A 22,105-nucleotide genomic window follows, 5' to 3' on the forward strand; every position below is an offset into this window, starting at 1 on the left:
ATCGCCGAATGCAGCCGGTATTCGTGGCCCACATACTGCAAAACAGGAACTGTCCCTGCTACAGAAACCTGAAACAGATTCAGACTTCTTGTGACCAGTTGGGCGGTGACATCATTTGCTAACAATAGATGCACTTAAAATTAATGACCGTCTCCTCATCCCCTGGTGCTTCAATTTAAACCACACTCTAGCAGCACAGAAGATACTACTCTGCCTACAAGTCACAAGCAATACGGACAGCATGTTCCCGAGAAGCAGGCGGGGCTCGTCCTTCATCTCCTTGGCTAGAAAAAGCGACTAAATAAGCCTCACAAACCCAGGCCTTGGTGGAATCAGAAGTGGCTAGCAGAAGGGTAAATTCAGGGCAAGACCCGAAGCGGAAGTGGTCTCAAGCTGGCGGCCCAGGGCCTCTCCTTTTGTACTAAGTGCGAATTTCTCCCATCCTGCCCCCCATATTAACCCCTTCGGGGTCTTCTGGCTGCCCACAGCATAATAGTTGAATTCCTTCACTTGCTTTACAGTAATCGGGCTTGCTCTCTAAATGGTGAGCTTTTCAAGAGGGTCAGGGTTCGGGTAATATCTTCTGTGCTGCTCGAGTGTGGTTTAAATTGAAGCACCAGGGGATGAGGAGAAGGTCATTAATTTTAAGTGCCATCTACTGTTAGCAAATGATGTTTTATTTACTATTTATTTATTAGAACCTAAGGCATAGTAGGTGTTTAATAAGGGGTTGTCGGTTGAATGGGTGAAGCTACCCAAAGAGGTGTTCTTCAGTCTGACACACTCATTTATACTAAGTATTAGGTATCCTTCTAAGTGAGTAAGACTTGTATTTTAAACAAAGGCCTTAGGAAATTAAAATTACAATGAGATCTCATTGCCTACCTTTTGAATGGCGAAAATTGAAAAGATTGACAAACTCCCAAGTGTTGGTGAGGATGTGAAGCAACTGGAACTCTTCATATGCTGCTGGTGGGATTTAAAATGATACAGCCCCTTTGGAGAGCTGTTTGGCCATTTTGTAAAAAGTTAAACATATACTTACTATATGACCAAGCAGTCCCACTCCTAGATAGATAGATGAGAAATGAAAACATGTCCACAAAAAGACTTGCACCCAAATCTTTTTATTGGTTTTATTCCTAATAGACTAAAACTGGAAGCAATCCAAATGCCCATGAACTGGTGAATGGAGAAACAAATTGTGGTGTAGCCATACAGTGGAATACTACTCAGCAATAAAAAAGACTGACCAACTGACACGTGCAAAAACATGGGTGAATCTCACAGACATAATTTTGAGCAAAAGAAGCCAGACACCCGAGTACATTTGATTCCATTTATATGAAGTTCTAGAACAGGCAAAACTAATCTATAGGTCAGAAAGCAGATTAGTGGTTGCCGGGAGCCAGGGGTGTGGAGGAGACTGGTGTCAAAGGGATGTGAGGAAACTTTCTCGATGGTGGAAAGGTTCTAAATCTTGATTGGGGTGGCATTTACCTGGGTGAATGCAGTTGTCAAAACTTACCAAACCGTACACTTAAAGTGGGTACAGTACTGTCTGCAAATTATACCTTAATAAACTTGATTTAAAATTTTAAAAAGAAGGCTGTAGGGAGAGGGCAGCTTTATTGGGAGTTGTGAGAAGCAAGTTCTGGGTTACCTGTGAGGTCTGAGGCCATGGGATGGTCTCCCCCACTGAACTTCTATTCCCCCTGACCAATTTTGTCCTGAAAATCCAGCCCTGCGTCTCGGCCTGAGGAGCAACTGGGTAACAGTCGCCAGGACAGGGAGGGGAACAATTTCTAGAGCCAAAGGGGCTGAGTAGATTTTGCTGAAACCAGGAAATTGACCATATTTTCCCTTGCTATTTTGGTTTTATGAGGCACAAGTTCTTTTATATATATAGATTTATATATATACACACACACATATATATAAATTGTATTTTTATACTCCCCAGTTTATTTTGAAAACAACCTTTTCTGACATATATCCAAATGAATTTGAAATTACAGTTGCAAGTTCTTTTAAAACAATGAGAATGAAGAAACACTCCAAACAGTCTGTGGTTGGAAACTCCATGAGTAACTGTTCTCCTAGCGGGCCTCAAGGGAGAAAAACACGTATGTAAAAGGCTGAAGATCTACGAACCAGCAACTCCTCACCTGGTCTGTATTAAGAGACATCACTATGTGGCATCTGAGCCCACCTGGCAGCTCTTGGGGCAGTCAGTACACCCCACTAGGACACAAAAGCAGGGACTCATTTCTGGTATTTGTCCACATTTGGAGACATCTTGTAATATTTTATCCCACGCAGGTGAATCCTGTTTTTATAAAGTCGTTCCATGGGTGGTTTCTGCCTTTGGCTGCATATTGGAATCACCTACAGAGTTCTGAAAAATACCCATGCTTGGTCCCACCCCGGAAGATTCTGATGGAACTGGACTGGCTTACGGCCCGGCATTGTGAATTTTAAAAGCTCCCCAGGTGATTCTAATGTACAGCCGAGGCAGAGAACCTTTCTAAGACTCTTCACTATAGTCTATTTGTTGTAATAACTTCAACTGTCTGACACCTGGTGTCTTGCTTTTCACTCTGGGGCAGATTTCCATATGGTTCTTGAAGGACTGGCCTCTTGATGAGGTTTACTCCTGTGACAACAGTGGCTTATTGGGGCCCACTATTGGCTTTGCCCAGTGCATTCACAGCTGTTTCAAGCATCACATACAACTCATCTGTTCCTTGCGACTGTCCACATGTTACAGATGAGTAAACCGAGGTACAGAGAGATTGTCTGAGGGAAAGAGAGACAGAGAGGGGGGAGGAAGAAAGAAAGAGAGAGAGAGAGAGAGAGAGAGAGAGAGAGAGAGAGAGAGAGAGAGAGAGAGAGAGAGAGAGAGAGAGAGAGAGAGAGAGAGAGAGAGAGAGAGAAAAGAAAAAGAAAGAAAGAGAAAGAAAGAGAAAAAAAGGGAGGGAGGGAGGAAGAAGGAAAGAAGAAGGAAAGAGAAAGAAAGAGGGAGGGAGGGAAAAAAGAAGGAGCAGTATGAGAGAGCAGGGATGACAGGCAGCGTCCTCAGTTTATGAGCGAACTAGGTTGAGAGGCTGGGCCCTCAGGGTAAGTGCTTTCAAGATCGAATGCTCTGGAAAGCCCCACACGTGAATCCTGGAACTAATGACAGAGGCTGGCTGAGCAGGGGCCTGTCCTGAGCCCAGTCAGTCCTGTTGAATTTCTCATCTTCCCCTCCTTACATCAGACTGGAAATAAAAGCCCTGAAGCCATTTCACATTTCCGTATAGATCCTTCCCAACAATAGCGCTGTGAGAAGAGAAATTGCTAAGTCACTGCCAACTGGGTCTGACCTTCTCACAAACTGTAATCTGAATTTTCATTTGGTAAATGTTTTGCTGGCCAATGTATTCCCACGGAACTCAGCTCTGGACAGCCAAGGAGACTTGTTTTTGGAATGATGGCTGCAGATTCTGGGAGAGGCCACTTTTCATTTGGATTTGGAAAAATCAGACATGTCTTAGATAATTTTCAGTTCAATTTTATATATTCCCTGTCAACAAGTTTCTGTTCCCTGGCGAGGAGTTTGCTTTTGGTTGAGGGCACTGCCCGGTCCCGAAGTTGGGTTATTTCTCTAGCAAGTTTCTTCAGGGGAAAGGAGAGGGGCCAGAGGAGGAAAATGGTCCTAGAGAGATTAGGGAACTTCTCTCAAGCAGGATGTTGGTCAGGATTCTTGTTGCAAACAATAGAACCCACTGTAGGTCCTGGAAGCAGAGAAAGGGTTTATTTAAGGATAATGGGTCTTCACAGGCTTCCTGATTGGAGGCTGCACAACCAGGAGCAATGCCTAAGGCACATGGTGAGATAGAGCTAGCAAAAAGACCGCGCACCCACCACCACTGGTGGGCAGAAGGGTGCGGGGTACCAGAAATTCCACCCTGCTGGCCTGGATACCTGCTGCCTCTGCCACCATTCTCGCCAGAAAATGGTTCCTGCATGGCTGGCGCCTGCTTCTGAATCCAAGTCTTGCTCGGGTGTGTCTGATTGACTAAGCGAGGTCATGTGCCTGAGCCCTAACTGCAAGGGCAGCTGGGAAAGGGAGCTTCTTGGCTTCTGTCTTGAGGAGGCGGGACTTTTAATGTAGGAAATTCCCTAAATGTAGAAAGGGGGCATCAAAGGTGCTGGGGAGCCAGAAAAGGTGCCAGATGTCCTCTTGAATCAGAGGTGATATGGTTGCAAGGAACGGAAATGTCCCAGAAACAGTTCTATCAGAGCTTAATGGGAAGTAGCGAGTCGGCCAGCAGCTTCCCTCTCTCCCTTGCCTGCCTGATCTCCAGCTCTGCGATTCTCACGGCAGATCTATTCCTCTTTTTGCCCACGAGCTTCCTCACCTCGGCCCTTGGCTCCTATTCCCTCATAACTTTGACCTGTAAGTGGCTTTGATATATAGTCCTTTAGTTCAGGTGCTCACGGAATCTCACTGAGCCAGTCTCTCGGTGCCTATTCCATTTTCATGGAGAAAGAATGAATCTGATCAGCTCTGTTCGGGTCAAGTGTTCACCCATGGCCCAAACAGCTGTGGCTTGGAGAAGGTGGCAGAGGCACATGGGTTTGTGGGTGGGGTATTTTCTCTTAGAGGCAATGGTTAGCAACAGCTGCTGTCAAACCAGGGGAAAATGAAAGCCAGGAGGGCCCTCAAAGATCAGGAAGTGCAGGCCCTTCAGTTTACAGTTAAATAAATGGAAGCTCAGAAGGGCTAGGCATGTGGTGTGGGAGATAATACAGTATAGTTAAAAGACAAACAAAGGTTAGTGTCAGTTAACCACCCTGAACCTCAGTTTCCTCTTCTGTGAGAAGGGGAGAATGATACTGATCTTGCAGAGTTGCTTTATTAAATGAAATAATGTATGTAGCGAGCCTAGCCCCGAGCAAACACATATTGAAAGGTGGCTGTTATGAAAGTAAAAGGAATCCATAAAAGTGATTTCATTTGAGCAGCCTTCTTTTAGGCTGAGTATTTTTTAGTACTTCCATTCCATCTCCTCTATTGGATTTTTAAGTTAGCTCTACTTTTTTGATCATAGTCTACTTTGAATTAATTTTATTCTGCTTTGTGTGTAATGTTATATCCTTATAAAAGCATAATCCCATTTACTTCCCTTCTTATCCTCTGTGCTATTGTTGTCATATGTTTTTCATTAACGTGTTAAAAACTCCACAACACATTCTTGCTTTTGTTTTAAACAAGCAACTGTCTGTTAAACAATTTAAAGTTAGAAAAGAGTAGTCTTTTATATTTAGTGATATATTTACCATTTCTATTGCTTTTCATCCCTTCCTGTAGATTCGATTTTCATCCAGTATATCATTTCCCCTCAGGCTGAAGAATTTCCTTTAGCATTTCTTATTGTGCAGATCTGCTGGAGATGGATTTTTTCAGATTTCATTTGCCTGAAAATATCTTTGCCTTCATTTCCAAAGATATGTTCACAGGATACAGAATTCTAGGTTGCTAGATTTTGCTTTTCTTTCAGCACTTTAAAGATATCATTTCATTGTCTCATAGCCTCCGTTGTTTCTTATAAGAAGTTGGGCATTTTCATTTTTCCTTGTTGTTCCCCTCTATGTAATGTATCTTTTTTTCTTTGGATAATTTTAAGAGTTTTCTCTCTTTGGTTTTCAGCAGTTTGACTATGGTGTGTATGCCAAGCTGTGTGTGTGTGTGTGTGTGTGTGTGTGTGTTGTTACTTGGGGTTTGCTAAGCTTCTTGCTTTTAGTCAACTTCTGAAAATTATCTTCAAATGTTTTTCTGCCATATTCTCTCTCTTCTCTCCTTCTGGGACTCTAAATATGCGCATGTTAGTCTAACTGCTTGATATTATCCCACAGGACACTGAGGCTCTGATAATTTTTTTCTGATCTTTTTTCTGTGCTTCATTTTGGGTAATTTCTATTGCCCTGTCCATGAATCTTTTCTTCTGTGGTGTCTAATCTGCAGTTTCAGGTATCATATTTTTTCATTGCTAGGATTTCCATTTGGTTCATTTTTAGAGTCCTCATACCTTTTCTGAAATTCAAATTCCCCATCTCTTTACACATTATATCTATCTTTTCCTTTAAATTCTTTAACATATTTATAATAAATCCTTGTTTGGTAATTCTGACATATGAACTGTCTGTTAAACTGTTGGCTTCTAATAACTATTTTTTCCTCCTGATCAGTCATATTTTGCTGCTTCTAAACATGTCTAGTATTATTTGATTGTATACTGGATATTACGGGTGGTCATTGTAGAAACTCTGGATTCTCTTATGTTCCCTTGAAGAATGTTGAATTTTCTTCTGACAGCCAGGGAGGCTTGGGTTTAGGCTTTACTAGGGTAAGTCGATTTCAGTTTTGCCCTTAATCCTGAGAAAATGATCTTCACTCCTAAAGTGTGGCCTTCTGGAGTTGCAGTAGAAAGCCTGAGGCATTTTACAAGCCCCTCTAACTTGTGGACCTTGAACTCTTAACCTGTCTTCCACCACGAAGCAACTGATGAAATCTCTGTTCAGCTATTTTGGCTTTCAATTCTTGCTTTCCCCTTAGGCTCCTTGGCATCATTCCAAGCATGCGCACTTCAGGACTCGACCAAGGATTTAAGGGGAGTCTGTTTGCCAATTTTGGGACTCCCCTTTTGTGGCTCTCTCTTTTCCATATTTCCCTCCTCAATTTCTAGCTAATGTGACAGCTACCAACTCTGACCTCTAACTTGTCAGTCCATTCCAACCACTGCTTTCTGCTTGAGCTCTACTCTCCATGTGCTGTGTGGACTTGAAAATTCCGTGAGAGGAAAAGCCAGTTAAATGTGGACCTTACCTAGTTTGCTTCTTTTCTTTCAAAGGCCGTATCCATTTTGGTTGCTCTCAAGTGCTTTCAATTTTTAAAAATATTTTGTCCAGAGTTTACAATAGCTATTAGCAGGAATATTAGTCTGATACAAGCTGCTCTGCCATTATTGCAAGCAGAGCTCACCCAAATACATTATTATTTTAAAAGAAAAAACTTTTTGGGCACTTCTGCTTTTCTGGTGCACTAAGTATATACTTAGTCTTCATAGTGGATAAACCAAAACTGGAGTTTGGTTGCCTGAGAATTTACTCAATTTAATTAAAACTTCACTAAGTAACCCAGTCAAATTACTTACTGTTTTTAAAGGCTATCAACATTTTGGAGGTTTGAAAATAGGTCTCTAATAGAGACAACATATTTAGAGTGTTCTTATTTTTTTTAAATCAATTTTAGTTTAATCTATTTTTTGAAATTAGTAATATGTTCACATGGTTCAAAATTTAAAAGATTAAAAGGGATATACAAAATGGGGTGGGATGGGGGGATGATTTGGGTGTTTTTTTTTCACTTTTATTTTTTATTCTTGTTCTGGTTCTTTCTGATGTAAGGAAAATGTTCAGAGATAGACTGTGGTGATGAACGCATAACTATGTTATCATACTGTGGACAGTGGATTGTATATCATGGATGATTGTATGGTGTGTGAATGTATTTCAATAAAACTGAATTTAATAAAAAAAATTTAAATGATTAGTTATGTTATGAATACATTGCATTTATTCTTAAGCAGTTATTGCCTAGTTTCTGGTTGAATACTTAATAAATTTATGTAATTAAAAAAAAAAAGGGATATACAATGAAAAGCTTCCTTGCCACCCCTCTTGCATGTGTTCTTTTTTTTAATTGGCAGCTATATTTTTGATCTCTTGAATTATACAAACACATTGAATGTATCCTGACTGTCAAAACCCCATGTCCTCATTGACAAAGGGGGGTTTTAAAATAAAGGACGTCTTCCAACAGAAATCTTCACAGAGGAAGGCATCAATTCCATTTAATTCTGCAAATGTTTATTGAGCCTCCAGTGTGCCCGGAACGATGTTAGCTATTGTGGGATGTAAACACGAGTCATATGGTTGACAGTGAGCTTTTCTTAATTAGAAAAGAGAAGAGAGTAGAATGAAGGATGATTTGTAAGGAAATCTGATGCCTTCTACTTGACCCAGTTGGAAGAGTTGGTAGAAAAAGGTTCGGTCCCTGTCCAGTTTAAGCCTGCAGTTAAGGTTACATTCTTGGCCCTGTCTCCCTAACAGGGTGTCTTCCCAGACCACAGTTGCCCTGTTCACAGCCAAGTCAGCACAGGGGCCAAGAAAACGTTGTTGGAAGCTTAGTGTCTATCTCATCGTTTTTTTTAGGGAGAGGGAAAAGCTAAGTCAAGCCTCTTCCACATCAGAATGTTGAACTAGCTACAGTTTCCAACTGAAGGACTGCTCAGAGGTCTGAGTGTTCTTCAGCTAAGTCTGAAAAGGCTGAATCCCTTTCCCAGCAACTGAGAAAACATGGGGTGTCCACAACAGATGGACTGAAAAGGCACTGGAAGCTGAGCAAACCTACAGAGGCAGAAGCAAATGCTGCTTTACGCACCCCTTGTGTGGCCACTTTCAGGTTCCCACAGGGGCTTGATAGGCAAGGTAGGGCAATGGGTACGCAGCGGGAGGGACTGAATGGTAGGCCAGGTGTGTTTGCTAAGAGTTTGTGAGTCCTGATGGGCAGAGGTAGAAATTATGAATCCGTGAGCGGGTTTATGTCTGCATACCCTTTGTTCCTCTGCAGGACTTTCAGATTGTGCATACTCCACCTGTGAGCTGCTCCTGACCAGAAAATACAAACGGTGCATCTACCATTGGTTCTCAAGACTGGGCTTGGGGGCCTCTGGCTTCCACAGTGCAATAGGCCATGCCATTATGATTTTCTGCAGGTGGCAAGACTATGGGGTGGGGGTGCTTTTGAAGTATTTATCTGATCATCCATTCAAATGCTCAGAACAAAATTGATTTATAAGCACCTTTCTTTCCCATGATGATGTAAAGCACACGTTTCTAGAGAGCAAAGGCCAGTGAATGAAAATTAATGGCATAGTGTCCACAATGATTCTTTTGAGATGTGTAAGAAAGTCATTGATGGTTTATTTAGTGTGTTGTCCTTATGGCTTAATTTTAGCAACTGTTAAAGGAAAACAAAAGGATTGATAAGGCTTTTCATAGGTTCACTCTCAACCTCCTGCTCCCTAATTCTCCCTCCTCAGTGGGGGGTTTTCAAGAATGTATTTCTGATGGTGGAAGGGACTAACTAGAGGAACTCTTGGGGCACATCACAATTCGACCTAAACACATTTCAAATGCTCAATAGCCACACGTGTTGTGTACTGCACAGCACAGGACTGGAGTGTGAACCCCAGTGATACCCTCAAGATCCCCCATCCATGCACACAACAAATCCTCCAGCCACATAACTAGAACACAGGCAGAAGGGAGTTTACAAGGGCTCAGATGCTGGGATTGGAGCTGGGTTCTGCCCCTTAAGATAACCTGAAAGCAAAGGGTGGGGGGCTATTTAGGTGGAGAAACCCGTGTAAAGGCCCCGGACGTGGAAAGAGGCCATTTGGAGGACGTGGCCATGCAGGAGACATGAGAGCAGTTAAGGTAGGAAAGATGCATTGTGGCCACTTGGGTGAGGGCCGTGCATCCCCGGCACATGGGCAGGTAGGCTTTTACCTGGGGCAACCCTATGGCTGACGGTTGGTTCGCTTCTGTCTTTTCTCCTCTCCCGCCTGCCTGCCCTCCCCGCCAGCGGTGGTCCTCAGCCTGCCCGGTGCCCGGGCCCCGGGGACCTGCGTGCGCTCCTGCCCGGCCTCCTGCGCCTGCAGCAGCACGGAGCGCGGCTGCTCGGTGCACTGCGACCGCGCGGGCCTCCTGCAGGTGCCGGCCGAGTTCCCGTGCGAGGCGGCCTCCATCGACCTGGACCGGAACGGCCTGCGCTTCCTGGGCGAGCGGGCCTTCGGCACGCTGCCCTCGCTGCGCCGCCTGTCGCTGCGCCACAACAACCTGTCCTTCATCACGCCCGGAGCCTTCAAGGGCCTGCCGCGCCTCTCTGAGCTGTGCCTGGCGCACAACGGCGACCTCCGCTACCTGCACGCGCGCACCTTCGCCGTGCTCGGCCGCCTGCGCCACCTCGACCTGGCCGCCTGCCGCCTCTTCAGCGTGCCCGAGCGCCTGCTGGCCGAGCTGCCCGCCCTGCGCGAGCTCGCCGCCTTCGACAACCTTTTTCGCCGCGTGCCCGGCGCCCTACGCGGCTTGGCCAACCTGACGCACGCGCACCTGGAGCGCGGCCGCATCGAGGCCGTGGCCTCCAGCTCGCTGCAGGGCCTGCGGCGCCTGCGCTCGCTCAGCCTGCAGGCCAACCGCGTCCGCGCCCTGCACAGCGGCGCCTTCGGTGACTGCGGCGCCCTGGAGCACCTGCTGCTCAATGACAACCTGCTAGGCGCGCTGCCCGCCGACGCCTTCCGCGGCCTGCGCCGCCTGCGCACGCTCAACCTGGGCGGCAACGCGCTGGGCCGCGTGGCGCGCGCCTGGTTCGCCGACCTGGAGCAGCTGGAGCTGCTCTACCTGGACCGCAATCGCATCGCCTTCGTGGAGGAGGGCGCCTTCCAGAACCTCTCGGGCCTCCTTGCGCTACACCTCAACGGCAACCACCTCGCCGTGCTCGCCTGGGCCGCCTTCCAGCCCGGCTTCGTCCTGGGCCACCTCTTTCTCTTCCGGAACCCGTGGCGCTGCGACTGCCGCCTGGAGTGGCTGCAGGACTGGATGGAGAGCTCCGGGCGCGTCGCCGACGTGCGGTGCGCCTCCCCGGGCTCCGTGGCCGGCCTGGATCTCAGCCAGGTGGGCTTCGGGCGCTCCCCCGATGGTCTGTGCGTGGACCCGGAGGAGCGGAACCTCACCGTGTCCAGTCCAGGCCCGTCCCCAGAGCCAGTGGCCACCACCGTGAGCAGGTTCAGCAGCCTCCTCTCCAAGCTGTTGGCCCCGAGGGCCGCAGTGGAGGAGGCCGCCAACACCACCGGGAGTCCGGCCAACGCCTCGCTGTCCAATGGCCTCTCCTCCGGTGGGGTGGGAGGCTTGGACCTCAAAACCACGATCCTCCTGGGCTCTTGTCTCCTGCTCACCTTGGCCCTGCACGTGGTGTTTGGCCTGCAGGTAGACTGACCCTGCCACACTGGAGTGGCCCGAACTGCTTTGGCCAGCTGTGGAAAGTTTGTTTAACTGGGCTTGCGGGTGTTTGTGGTGGAGGGGAGAGGGGACAGGATGGGGGCAGGTGATGAGGATGCCAGTGGAGGGTGGAAGGAACAGTTTGCCTCCAGAGATGGCCCTAGGAAGAGGAGAACCCTGGGATATGCTACACGGGAGGGGGGGGGGAGATAAGGGGAAGGGTATGGATTTCTGCACATGTTACTGGGGCATCAGTTGGAAAAGAGAAGCAAGAATGAACAGGGGCCCGCTGGTGGAAGGCTAGGAATTGGAAGCCCCCCATCACCACCCCCAATCTTCCAGGCAACAGTGCCTGCAATGCCTGAGTTAGAATCAATGTGTTGACAAAGTACTCAGAACTGTGCAAATTCTCCTGGCAGGGTAACCCATTAAGCCTAATCCCTTTGTTTTCTACCACAATGCTCCATTCCCTCTCCCAGGCGCCTGGGGACACTAGGACCCAGGAAGGTGGACAGGAAATGAGAGAAGGGGGATGGAAATGCGGCTTAGAGCAAGGAAGTGGCAGTGGTTCCTGGGGTCTGAGATGTGTTAAGAGGCGTTAAAACAAAGATCCATTTCATTTACACCACAGTTATTCCCAGGGATCGTTTTGGCAGGATAGGGAAAAAAGGGGACTGGGGTCCTATGGACAAAAAAAGTTTGTAAAATCCAATGACAAAAAAAAAGAAAAAAGGTTAAGCAGGTTTTTCTACCGCAGGATATTTCAGAGCCTTTCATATGCTAACATGCATTGTGAATCTCCAAGGTGGCCACTGAATCCTCTTTTCTCAGCATTTTGTGGAAGGTCCAGAGGATATAGAGATGCTAACTTAGCATGGCAGGGAGCCTCCAGCTTTGATGATCCATTATTATGGACTGCGCACTTCTGGGCCAAGAGGGAAGGGGGCAGTCAGTAGCTGGGAAGTGGGACTGAAAGATTTCTCCCAGGATGGGAGTGTGCCCCCAGGCTTGACTGCCAGACCGATACCTGCAGTGAGCAGGCATGGCCTCTGGGTGGGCTGTGTCAGAGGGCTCCGCCAAATCCATCCCCCCCACCCCCCACCCAGGGGCTCTAACAAACCAGTTTTTCTCAGGGTTGCAGTGGAAATGAGCGGACATTGTTCTGTTTCGGCCCAGGCTGCAGGGGTAGACTTTGCAGGCTGTGTCCCAAACGCAGGCTCTGTCCCCCCACCCCACCCCACCCCACCCACACCCCCACCCCACCACCAGGCCCATCTCTGTGGTTAGCAGCAGCAGCACCCTGAGCTGGGCATGACAGGCACAGCTCATGGCAGACCATGAGGCAGTCCGATCAAGAAAGGTGTCCCAAGCCTGCTAAATACTTGCTCTGGCTGTTGCGCACACCACAAGCAATGATGACTGCATTTGTCACCATCTGGAAATCGGTAAACTTCATGTCCCCAGTTCTCCTCTCTGTATTTAGAGAGGTGGTTTTCTCAAAGCCCACATGGATTCAGGGTGCACTGAGCTGTCATTTCTTCATGGCGACAGTACTCCTGCTTTGTCTCCAGATTTAGTTTTAAAAACGTTGCAGAAAGCACCACAAAAGGCAGGAGTTTTCAAATGGGTTGCGACCATAAGTGATCATGAACTCAATTGGTCTCAACCTGCATTTTAAAAAACATGAAAGAATAGAATAGAAAAGTCACAGAGCCTCACCTGTAATATTGTAAGGGTAAGTATTGCTTTGTAAAACCTTTTTTAAAAAATTTGTATGCATTTGCTCAAGTTTTGTATGTATGTTGTGTACTGGGTTACCTACAATTTATATTTTATTTGGGTTGTGCTTTAAAAAGTGTGAAGGTCTGAAGCATGTGTGTTTGTTTTTAAAAACTTTATTTTGAAGAATTTCAAACCTATAGAAAAGTTGCTGGAATAGTACAACGAACACTTTGGCCATTCCCCTAGATTCCCAAGTTGTTAACATTTTACCATATTTGCTTTCTTTCTCTCTTTCTCTCTCTATGTATTATTATTTCTTACTGACAGTTTGAGGTAGTTGCAGACATCACGGCCCTTCACCCCTAAATACTTCAGTGTGTATTTCCTAAGAACAGGGACATCCTCTTATCACAAAACCATTATCGAGTCAGAAAATTTATCATTGACAGAATACTTTTATTTAAAATAAACTTTTTATTGAAATTTCAACAGTCATCAAAATGACTTTTTTAAGCAGTCGGTTTTTTTGCCAATGGGTGGAAAATGAGGTTCTTAAATTGGAGCTTGTTTTCATTTTATCACATGACTCAAAATTGTTAATCTCAGTTGATTTTAATGTTTCAAAGTGCATTCGTGCCCCAAATGTCTTACTTTTCATAGGCGAGAATCAGATGAAGTCAGAAATATTGTTTGTTCAGACTGTGTGTTGTGGCCATGGCAACTGAGTGAGGCTCACAAGAATCCTGGAGAACAAATTGCTGCATTTGGGTAACCATGGGATTCTGCGGCCTAGACATGTGGCCTTGAGAGGAATGTCTTTCCTTTCACTTGGAGCGGGTTTGTGAGAGTCAGCCTCAAAATGTGCCTCCAGTTCTGCCTGGGTGGTTAGAGGGCCAGCTTTTTAATGAACATTTGTTTGGCTGGATGTTTTTGAACAAGTATCAACACTGAAATAGCCTCCAGGGAGATACAGATTTTTATAGAGCGAACCAGCCCAGTAGAATTCTGGGAACATGGGAGCTGCAAAACTGCCAGATGGATCCAGAGTTGTCTGGAATGAGTTCCTGGTGAATGATTGCCACTATGAGAGCTCATGAGAGAACAGGGAGTGAAGAGTTCCCTTTTTTGAGTCCATTAAGTATCCCATCCTACAACTGGCTAATTTGTACCTTAGGAAACTTTGGGTGCCATGGATTCTGCTAAGCAAAACTATGTGTACCAGACAGGATGGCCCACGTTATGCTGTGGTGTAACAAACAACCCCCAAACCCCAGGGGCTTACCGAGGCTTATTTCTTGCTCGTGCTGCTGGACCAAGGTGGCTCATTAGTGGGGTTTTGCTCATTGTAGCCACTCAGGGGCTCAGGCTGATGGAGTTTCCCACCATCCTCAGCTACTGCTCTCCAAACACGAGGCTCCATGGTTTGGCGCACAACACAGAAGGAGAGCTTGAAAAAGACATTGCCATGTTTAACTTCAGAGGGGTGGGGAGCTATGGTCCTTCCTTGTGCCCAGGAGAAGAGGACTGGGAATACTGGTGAACACTAGTAATGCTCCAAAGCCCCAGTGGCCCCAAACCAGTGGCTCACTTGCTATAGACTCAAACCTGGACTTTTCACGACTGTCAGATTAAATAGAAACTTGAGGGGAAACCTCGTGGGAGCTCCACCAGCCCCAGGCTTGCTTTCTTCCCCCGGAGCATCCCAACTAGGCTTCTGAATACAACATTTTCTCCAGCCAATCAGAATGCTCCGGCCTCATTGTCTTGGTTCTTTCAAGAAAGGGGAGAGAAAATGTAGACAGAAGGTTCACGTTTTCACCTTTGCAAAGTGTTTTCCATATAAATACTCAAATTACAATATTCAAATCCCCAGAAGCTTGGTTGCTGGCAAATAGTCCCTCTCGGAAAGCCCCCTGGCTGTTTCTGAGAGCTCCCCCCAACTCCCCGGGATGATTTCAGGATGGTGAACAGGCCACCCCAATGGTGCCATCTAGAGGGCACTGTCTGCTGCGCACAGCTGTCTCCAGCTGTTGGTCCCTTATGCCACCCCCACCCCGACCTCAGGAGAGGGGACCCTACTCTCTCCTTTGCACCTCTACCCCAAAGACCCTCACCCTTAATTCCTCAGGTTAAGAAGTGAACGAGACTTGAAGTAAAGACAGACAACTGACTACTGCTGACGTCGTCGGCTGTTGGCAGACCCCAGGCCCAAACCCCTCTCTGGGACCCTGTGGCTGGGCTGGCTTAACTCCCTCCCTCTCTCCCTCTCCGCCCCCCACCCCCCACTGGAATGCCCAGGCCTCCCTGCTTCTGAGAGCAAACTCAGGTCTCAGGAGGATTGTTTTCTTGTCCCTCTATCCAAGGCCCACCTCTGCATCCCCACATGGGAAGCTCCACCCCTTGGCACAGGGGTGCCCTCTGGCCCTCTGCAGCGCTCCCCACAAGGCATCACACACAGTCTCACGTTATGGTCCCTTTGGAGCCAAAGGGCACAGTCCAGAACAAACGATAATTCTGAGAGCACCAGTTAGCCCAGAGTTGCACAGAGTAAAAGTCATATTTCTCTCCAAAGAAGCCCCCATGTCTGATCAGAGCCCCCATTGCTCTGATCAAAAGATATAGTGATCTCCTTCCTCTTTAAGCGCTACACAGAGGCCAATGTTTTTATTGGAAAAGATACTCCTTTTTTGTAGTATCGAACAGAACTCGTAACTTGTCCGTCTGAGACCGTGTTCAGATTTCCCTCCAAAAGCAACGGGTGTCCCTGCTTTTTTTTTTGCTCTGGCCTGATTTGCCCTGGGCCTGATGGTTTTGCAGAGCAAAGGACAGTCTTTCCCAGGCGCCCACTCAAGTCTCCACCTCAGGGGGCGAAAACTGTCTGTGACTTTAAATGAGTATTTCGGGTTCCAAGAATCTGAGAGCAACTTTTCCACCTGGCCCATTGTGTTGCATCTGCTGGCTCTCCTAGGTGATGTGGGGGTGGTGGGTGGGGGGCCAGCACGGGCCTTGCCGTCACTGTGGTCAGGAAAGGAGGAGGGGAACAGATTTTTGGATTCTAAACAGCAGTAACAGCTGGGTCACTACTCCCTGCCCCCTCTCCCCCCACAGGGGCTGGGCCAATTTGAAAAGGAGTCTTCTGCTTGATTTCCTTCCCCGACATGCGCTGCCACTGACCTCAAAGACCACATTGGCATCTGTCTCCTTGTGGTCAGGGGTACCAGGCTGAAGTGAAACATGGCCCCCATGGTGGGTCCTCACTGCCTTCAGTTCCTGAATGACTGTTACTTAGATTCTTTCTATTTGTGTGCCAGTCAGAGAACATTTTGGAAATACTCAGACAACTATTTGTGATTTTAAAGGGAGTTCCCGTGAAATTTTGCTGACTGTAACAACTGATCTTGAGAGGAGGAAAAGAGAATTTTTTGTTCACAGCCAGACTGACTGAAATGCTAATGTGCAGGGAGGCCTCTGGAGGTCTTACCAATGTAGTTTCCAGCGGCCTAGCAGGAGTTACCTGTGAGCCTGTTACTGCGTGGCTGAGGCCCACTCATGGGTCACTTGCGGTCCACTGGCAGGCCATGGTGTCACTAGTTGCAACAAGCATTAAAAAATTTAATAATAATAACAAAGTAGATGAGGAAATTTCAGCATGCATCAGAGGTAGCATTACAGATGTGGAAACTGAGGTTTAGAAAATTTTTAAGTATTTGTCCAAGGTCCACAGCTAGTAGGTAGCAAAACTAGGATTTGAACCTGTGTCTCTAAGTTCCAGACCCCAAGTAAATTGCCCTGCCTGTAGATAGTGACACAACATTTTCCACTTCTGCAAACGTTTCTGTTCTGGAGCAAATGGATGAAGTTTAGAGGAAATGACTTTAAAAAGATTTCCAAAATAATTACATGACCTTGGCCAAATGAGATTTATTCAAGGTATGTATGGTTGGTTCAAAATTTAAAAATCAATGTAATCTACCATATAAACAAGCTAAAGAAGAAAAATCCTATCACTGTGTCCATCGATGCAGAAAAAGCATTTGACAAGATTCAACACCTATTCATGATAAAAAAAACTCTCAGTAAGTGAGGAATAGAAGGGAATTATCTCAATTTGATAAAGAGCATTTACATGAAAGCTACAGCTAACATCGTACTTAATGGCAAAAGACTGTGCTTTCCCTCTAAGATGGGGAAAAAGGTAAGGATGTCCATTCCACCACTCTTCTACATAGTATTGGAAGTTCTAGCCAGAGAAATAAGGCAAGAAAAAGAAATAAGATATATACAGATTGGAATGGAAGGAATCAAACTGTCCTTATTTGCAAATGACATGATTTTTCTACATAGGAAATTCCAAATAATTATTTAAAAAACTCCTAGAACTAATAAGTGTATTCAGCAAGGTTACAGGTTACAAGATGAGCACACAAAAACCAATCACATTTCTATACACTAACGATGAGCACTCAGAAACTGATATTAAAAACAGAGTGCCATTTGCGATTGCTCCAAAGAAAACGAAGTACTTAGGTATACACTTAAAGCATGTACAGGATCTGTACAAAATGCTGATGAAAGAAATCAAAGCAGACCTAAATAAATGGAGGGACGGGTTGCATCCATGGATCGGAAGATACAGTGTAATAAAGATATCAGTTCTTTTCAAATTCATCCGTAGGTTTAATGCAGTTGCCCAGCAAAGTCCCAGCAAGATAATTGTAGATATACACAAGCTTATTCTATAATTTATATGGAGAGTCACAGGCCCTAGAATGCTAAAATAATTTTCACGAAGAAGAATAAAGTGGGAGGAACCACTCAACTGGACGTTTAAGGCTTACTATATAGTTATGTAGTCAAGACAGTGTGGTATTGGTGGGGGATAGAAACAAAGAATTATAGAGCAATCAACAGAATAGAGAATCCAGAAATAGAGCCATGTGAATATGCTCAACTGATTTTTGACAAAGGTGCAAATGCAATTCAATGGAGGAAGGATAGCCTTTTGAACAAATGGTGCTGGAGCAATTGTATATCATAGGCAAAAAAAACAAAAAAACAAAAACTTCAACCTAAACCTCACAACTTATCCAAAAATTAAAGCAGATCATGGATTTAAGTCTAAACATAAAACTATAAAACTTTTAGGAAAAAAACAAAAGAGAAAATCTTCGGGATCTAGGACTAGGCAAAGAGTTCTTAGACTTGACACCCAAAACACAATCCCTAGAAAGGTATTATTGCTAAACTGTATCTCATCAAAATTAAAAAATTTTGCTCCACAGAAGCTCATGTGAAGAGGATGAAAAGAGAAGCTGTGGCCTGGGAGAAAATATTTGCCAACCACATATCCAACAAAGGACTTATATCTAGAATATGTTAAGAACTCTGAAAACTCAACAGTGAAACAGACAAACAACCAACTGCAATTAGAAAGTGGGCAAAAGACACGAACAGATACTGTACCAAAGAAAGGATACACAGATGACAAATAAGTACATGAAAGATGTTCAACATTAATTGGCCATCAGGGAAATGCAAATTCAAACCACAATGAGATATCAGTACACACCTATCGCAATGACTAAAACGAAAAATAGAGCACCAAATGCTGGTGAGGAGGCAGAGAAACTGGATCACTCATGTTCTGCTGGTGGGAGTGTAAAATGGTGCAGCCACTCTGGGAAGCAGTTTGGCGCTTTCTTACAAAACAAAACAGACAACCACCATATGACCCAGCAATTGCCTCCTGGGCATTTATCCCAGAGAGATGAAAAGTTATGTTCACACGAAAACTTAGACATGAATATTCACAGCAGCTTTTTTTGTAAGAGCCCCAAACAGGAATCAGCTCAGATGTTCTTCGACTGGTAAATAAATGGTTAAATGAACTGTGGTTCATCCATACCACAGAATAATGCTCAGTAAGACAAAGGAAGGAACTATTGATATGTGCAATGACTTGGAAGAATTTCCAGGGAATTCGGTTGAGTGAAAAAAGGCAGTCCCCAAAGGTTACATACTATATGATTCCATTTATATACCATTTTTGAAACGACAAAGTTTTAAATATGGAGAACAGGTTGGAGGTTGCAGGGGAAAGGATGAGGCAGGGGTGGGGGGTGGTGGTGGGGTGGGTCTGGTTATAAAATGACAACAGAAGGGATCCTTGTGATGATGGAACTGATCTTTATCTGTGGAGGTGGACATAGGAATCCACCCGTGTGATAAAACTGTATAGAACTAAACACGTGTACCCACGCTCTCCCAAATGAGTACACGTAAAACTGGGGAAAGTCACATAAGATTGGAGGATTGTATCCATATCAAGTGTTCCGGTTGTGATGTTGTACTATCGTTTTGTAAAATGTTATCATTGGGGGAAACTGGGTAAAGTGTGCATGGGATCTCTATGTATTATTTTTTATAATTGTATGTGCATTTACAATGATCCCAATAAAAATTTCAGTTAAAAAATGGCACCAGCTCAGTCTTGCCCCCCCAGTCTCATTCGTCTCTCAGACAATTTTCAGTAAGGAAGACAACCTTCATTATTAAATATAGTAGCATTTTTTGGCTTTCCCTGGCTCCCCACTTGTCATTTTCATTGCTGATATTTTTTGCTTTCTCTAGTTTTAAAATATGCTCATCAGCAAAACAGAACAGTGTCTGATATGAATAGCACCACTGAAAGCTTATTCTGGGATTTTGGAACTTTCTCTCTCAAGCTGAGAAATGGCCTTGGATGCTTCCCCTGGCATTTTTGACCTGTTTTAACCTATTTTTCCAGTAATTTCAGGTTATGGCAAACTAGGAATGACTCGTGCTTTCTGCTTTCCCTGGCACATGGCTGACATCACAATGGGCTTACTCATTGTGATTAATTCAGCAGCTGCAAGAACAGCCTTCTGGAAAGACAAAACCAGCATTGCTTGTCTCACCTCACCACTGAGGGCTGAAGTTTCCATTTCCTCATTGGGAAAATGAATGCTTTTTACTTCAAAGAGCTATTGTGAGGAACGAAGGGTAGAAATAGCCGTGAAGCACTTTGCCAGCGCCAAGGAAATGTGAATCACCACTTGAGTCGCAAGTAAAATTGGGCTCAGCTGTGAGTAATGGTAAAACCCCAAAATATCAGTGACTTAAACAAAATCGAAGTTTATTTCTCTCTCATGATCAAGTCCAGAAGTGGGAAGTCTGGAGCATGAATGATAGTTTTGTTCCATAAAACTCTTAAAGACCCGGATTCCTGCTATCTTATTGCTCCACTGTGTGTGTGGTTTCTACTCTCACAGTCATCTCATGATCCAGGATGGTTGCTAGAGCACCAGCCAACACGTCCACATTCTAGCCAGAAGGAGGTAGGAAGGCAGTGAAGAAGAACATGTCCGCTACTAAAAATGCTATCTGGTCACCAGTGTTCATAGTGGAATTATTATTCACAATGGCCAAAAGATGGAAGCAACTCAAGTGTCCATCAACTGATGAAAGAATAAACAAAATGTGGTATATACATACAATGGAATATTATTCAACTGTGAAAAGGAATGGAGTTTTGATACATGCTACAACATGGATGAACCTTGAAGACATTGTGTTGAGTGAAATAAGCCAGACAACCAAAGGACAAATATTGTATGAGCTCACTGATATGAAATAATTAGAATATGCAAATTCAGAGAGTCAGAAACTAGAAGACAGGTTACCAGGGGCCAAGGTGGGGTGGAGAATGGGGAGTTAATGCTTAATTATTACAGAGCTTCCATTTGGGGTGATAGGAGTGTTTTAGTAATAGATGGTGGTGATGGTAGCACAACATTGTGAATTAATACCATTGAATTGTATACTTGAAAGTGGTTAAAATAGGAAATTTAAAACGACAACAACAAAAACACCATAGAACTGTACAACACAAAGAATGAACCCTAATGTAAGCTGTGGACTATAGTTAATAGTATAATTATAATAATATTGTTTCATCAATTGTAACAGATACCACACTAATATAAAATGTTAGTAACAGGGAAAACTTGATGTGTGTGTGGGGGGGAGGTGCTAAATGGGAACTCTAGATTTTCTGCATGGTTTTTCTGTGAACCTACAATTTTTCTAATAAAAAACATAAAAAAAGTGATATATACATACAATGGAATATTATTCAGCTGTAAAAAGCAATGAAGTCCTGATACATACGACAACATGGATGAACCTTGAGGACATCATATTGTGTGAAATAAGCCAGACACAAAGGACAGATATTGTATGACTTCACTTATATGAAATACGTAGAATAAGTGAATACATAGAGACAGAAAGTAGATTACAAGTTACCAGGGGCTGGGGATGGGATGGGGGGAGCTATTGCTTAATATTCGGGTGAATTTCTGTTTGGGGGTGATGGAAAAGTTTTGTTAATGGACAGTGGCAATGGTAGTACAATATTGTGAATGTAATTAATATCAAGGAATAGTACACATGAAAGTGGTTAAAATGGGAAATTTTGTGTTGTGTGTATGTTAACACAATAAAAATAGAACAAAAAAGAATACCGTCTGGAAGTTGTACATATCACTCTGCTCACATCCCATTGGCCCAAATTTAGTCACCTGGCCAAATCTAAATGCAGGGGAGTCTGGGAAAAGTGATTTTTATTCCATTTGGCCATGTACCCAGCTACAAAAAAATGGGTAGTTTTCTATTACTGTAGAAAAAGGAAGATATTAGAAAAAGAGAAGGAGAACCACAACCTGGCACCCCAGGAAAGCAGAGGCCTGTTCTGTAACTTCCACCAGAAACCTAAGGGGAGATTATACCCTCTGTCAACCGACTTTGATACAAGCCAATGAAAGATCTGCAGAAACGTGCTTTCACATCAAGCCAACCTTCTCCAAGGTCACTTTCAGGCCTGAAAGTTTGCGCCCCCATCCGACCCCTGGGATAACTCACCCCACTTCCCAACGTTGTGATCTATTTAGAAAGAAGTTTAATGAAAGATCCTTGAAAGCAACCTTAGCAAACACTGGCTGGGCTTCCAGCTTTTGCTGATTGAATCCCAGCCACGTCTTAGGCCCTAAGAAAGCTGGCCAGTCCTAGCCTGAGCGTGGGCAAAGGATGGAGGCTGGTCCTTGCTCACCCTTTTAGGGTATCTCTGCTCCCTGCTATGAAGTGGCCCCTCCCCTGCCTCCCGCAGCTCCCTCTGGACTCTCCCTAGATCTCAGCAGGGAAGGAATTCTCACAAGATCTTTATTCCCCCTTTCCTACTGCCTCCCCCCAGCCCTAT

The 22,105-nt window shown here is 44.9% G+C and overlaps 1 protein-coding gene across 1 annotated transcript; it reads left to right on the forward strand.

Moving 5' to 3' along the window:
* Positions 1-8,543: 8,543 nt before the first annotated feature.
* On the forward strand, positions 8,544-11,103 carry NYX (nyctalopin). Its single transcript, XM_037820785.1, has 2 exons — positions 8,544-8,571; positions 9,695-11,103. Exons 1-2 carry the CDS (start codon positions 8,544-8,546, stop codon positions 11,101-11,103), a joined length of 1,437 nt encoding a protein of 478 aa, XP_037676713.1.
* The last annotated feature ends 11,002 nt before the right edge of the window (positions 11,104-22,105 follow it).

This window comes from Choloepus didactylus, chromosome X (genome assembly GCF_015220235.1).
Source record: "Choloepus didactylus isolate mChoDid1 chromosome X, mChoDid1.pri, whole genome shotgun sequence".
In the NCBI taxonomy this organism is placed as follows: Eukaryota; Metazoa; Chordata; class Mammalia; order Pilosa; family Megalonychidae; genus Choloepus; species Choloepus didactylus.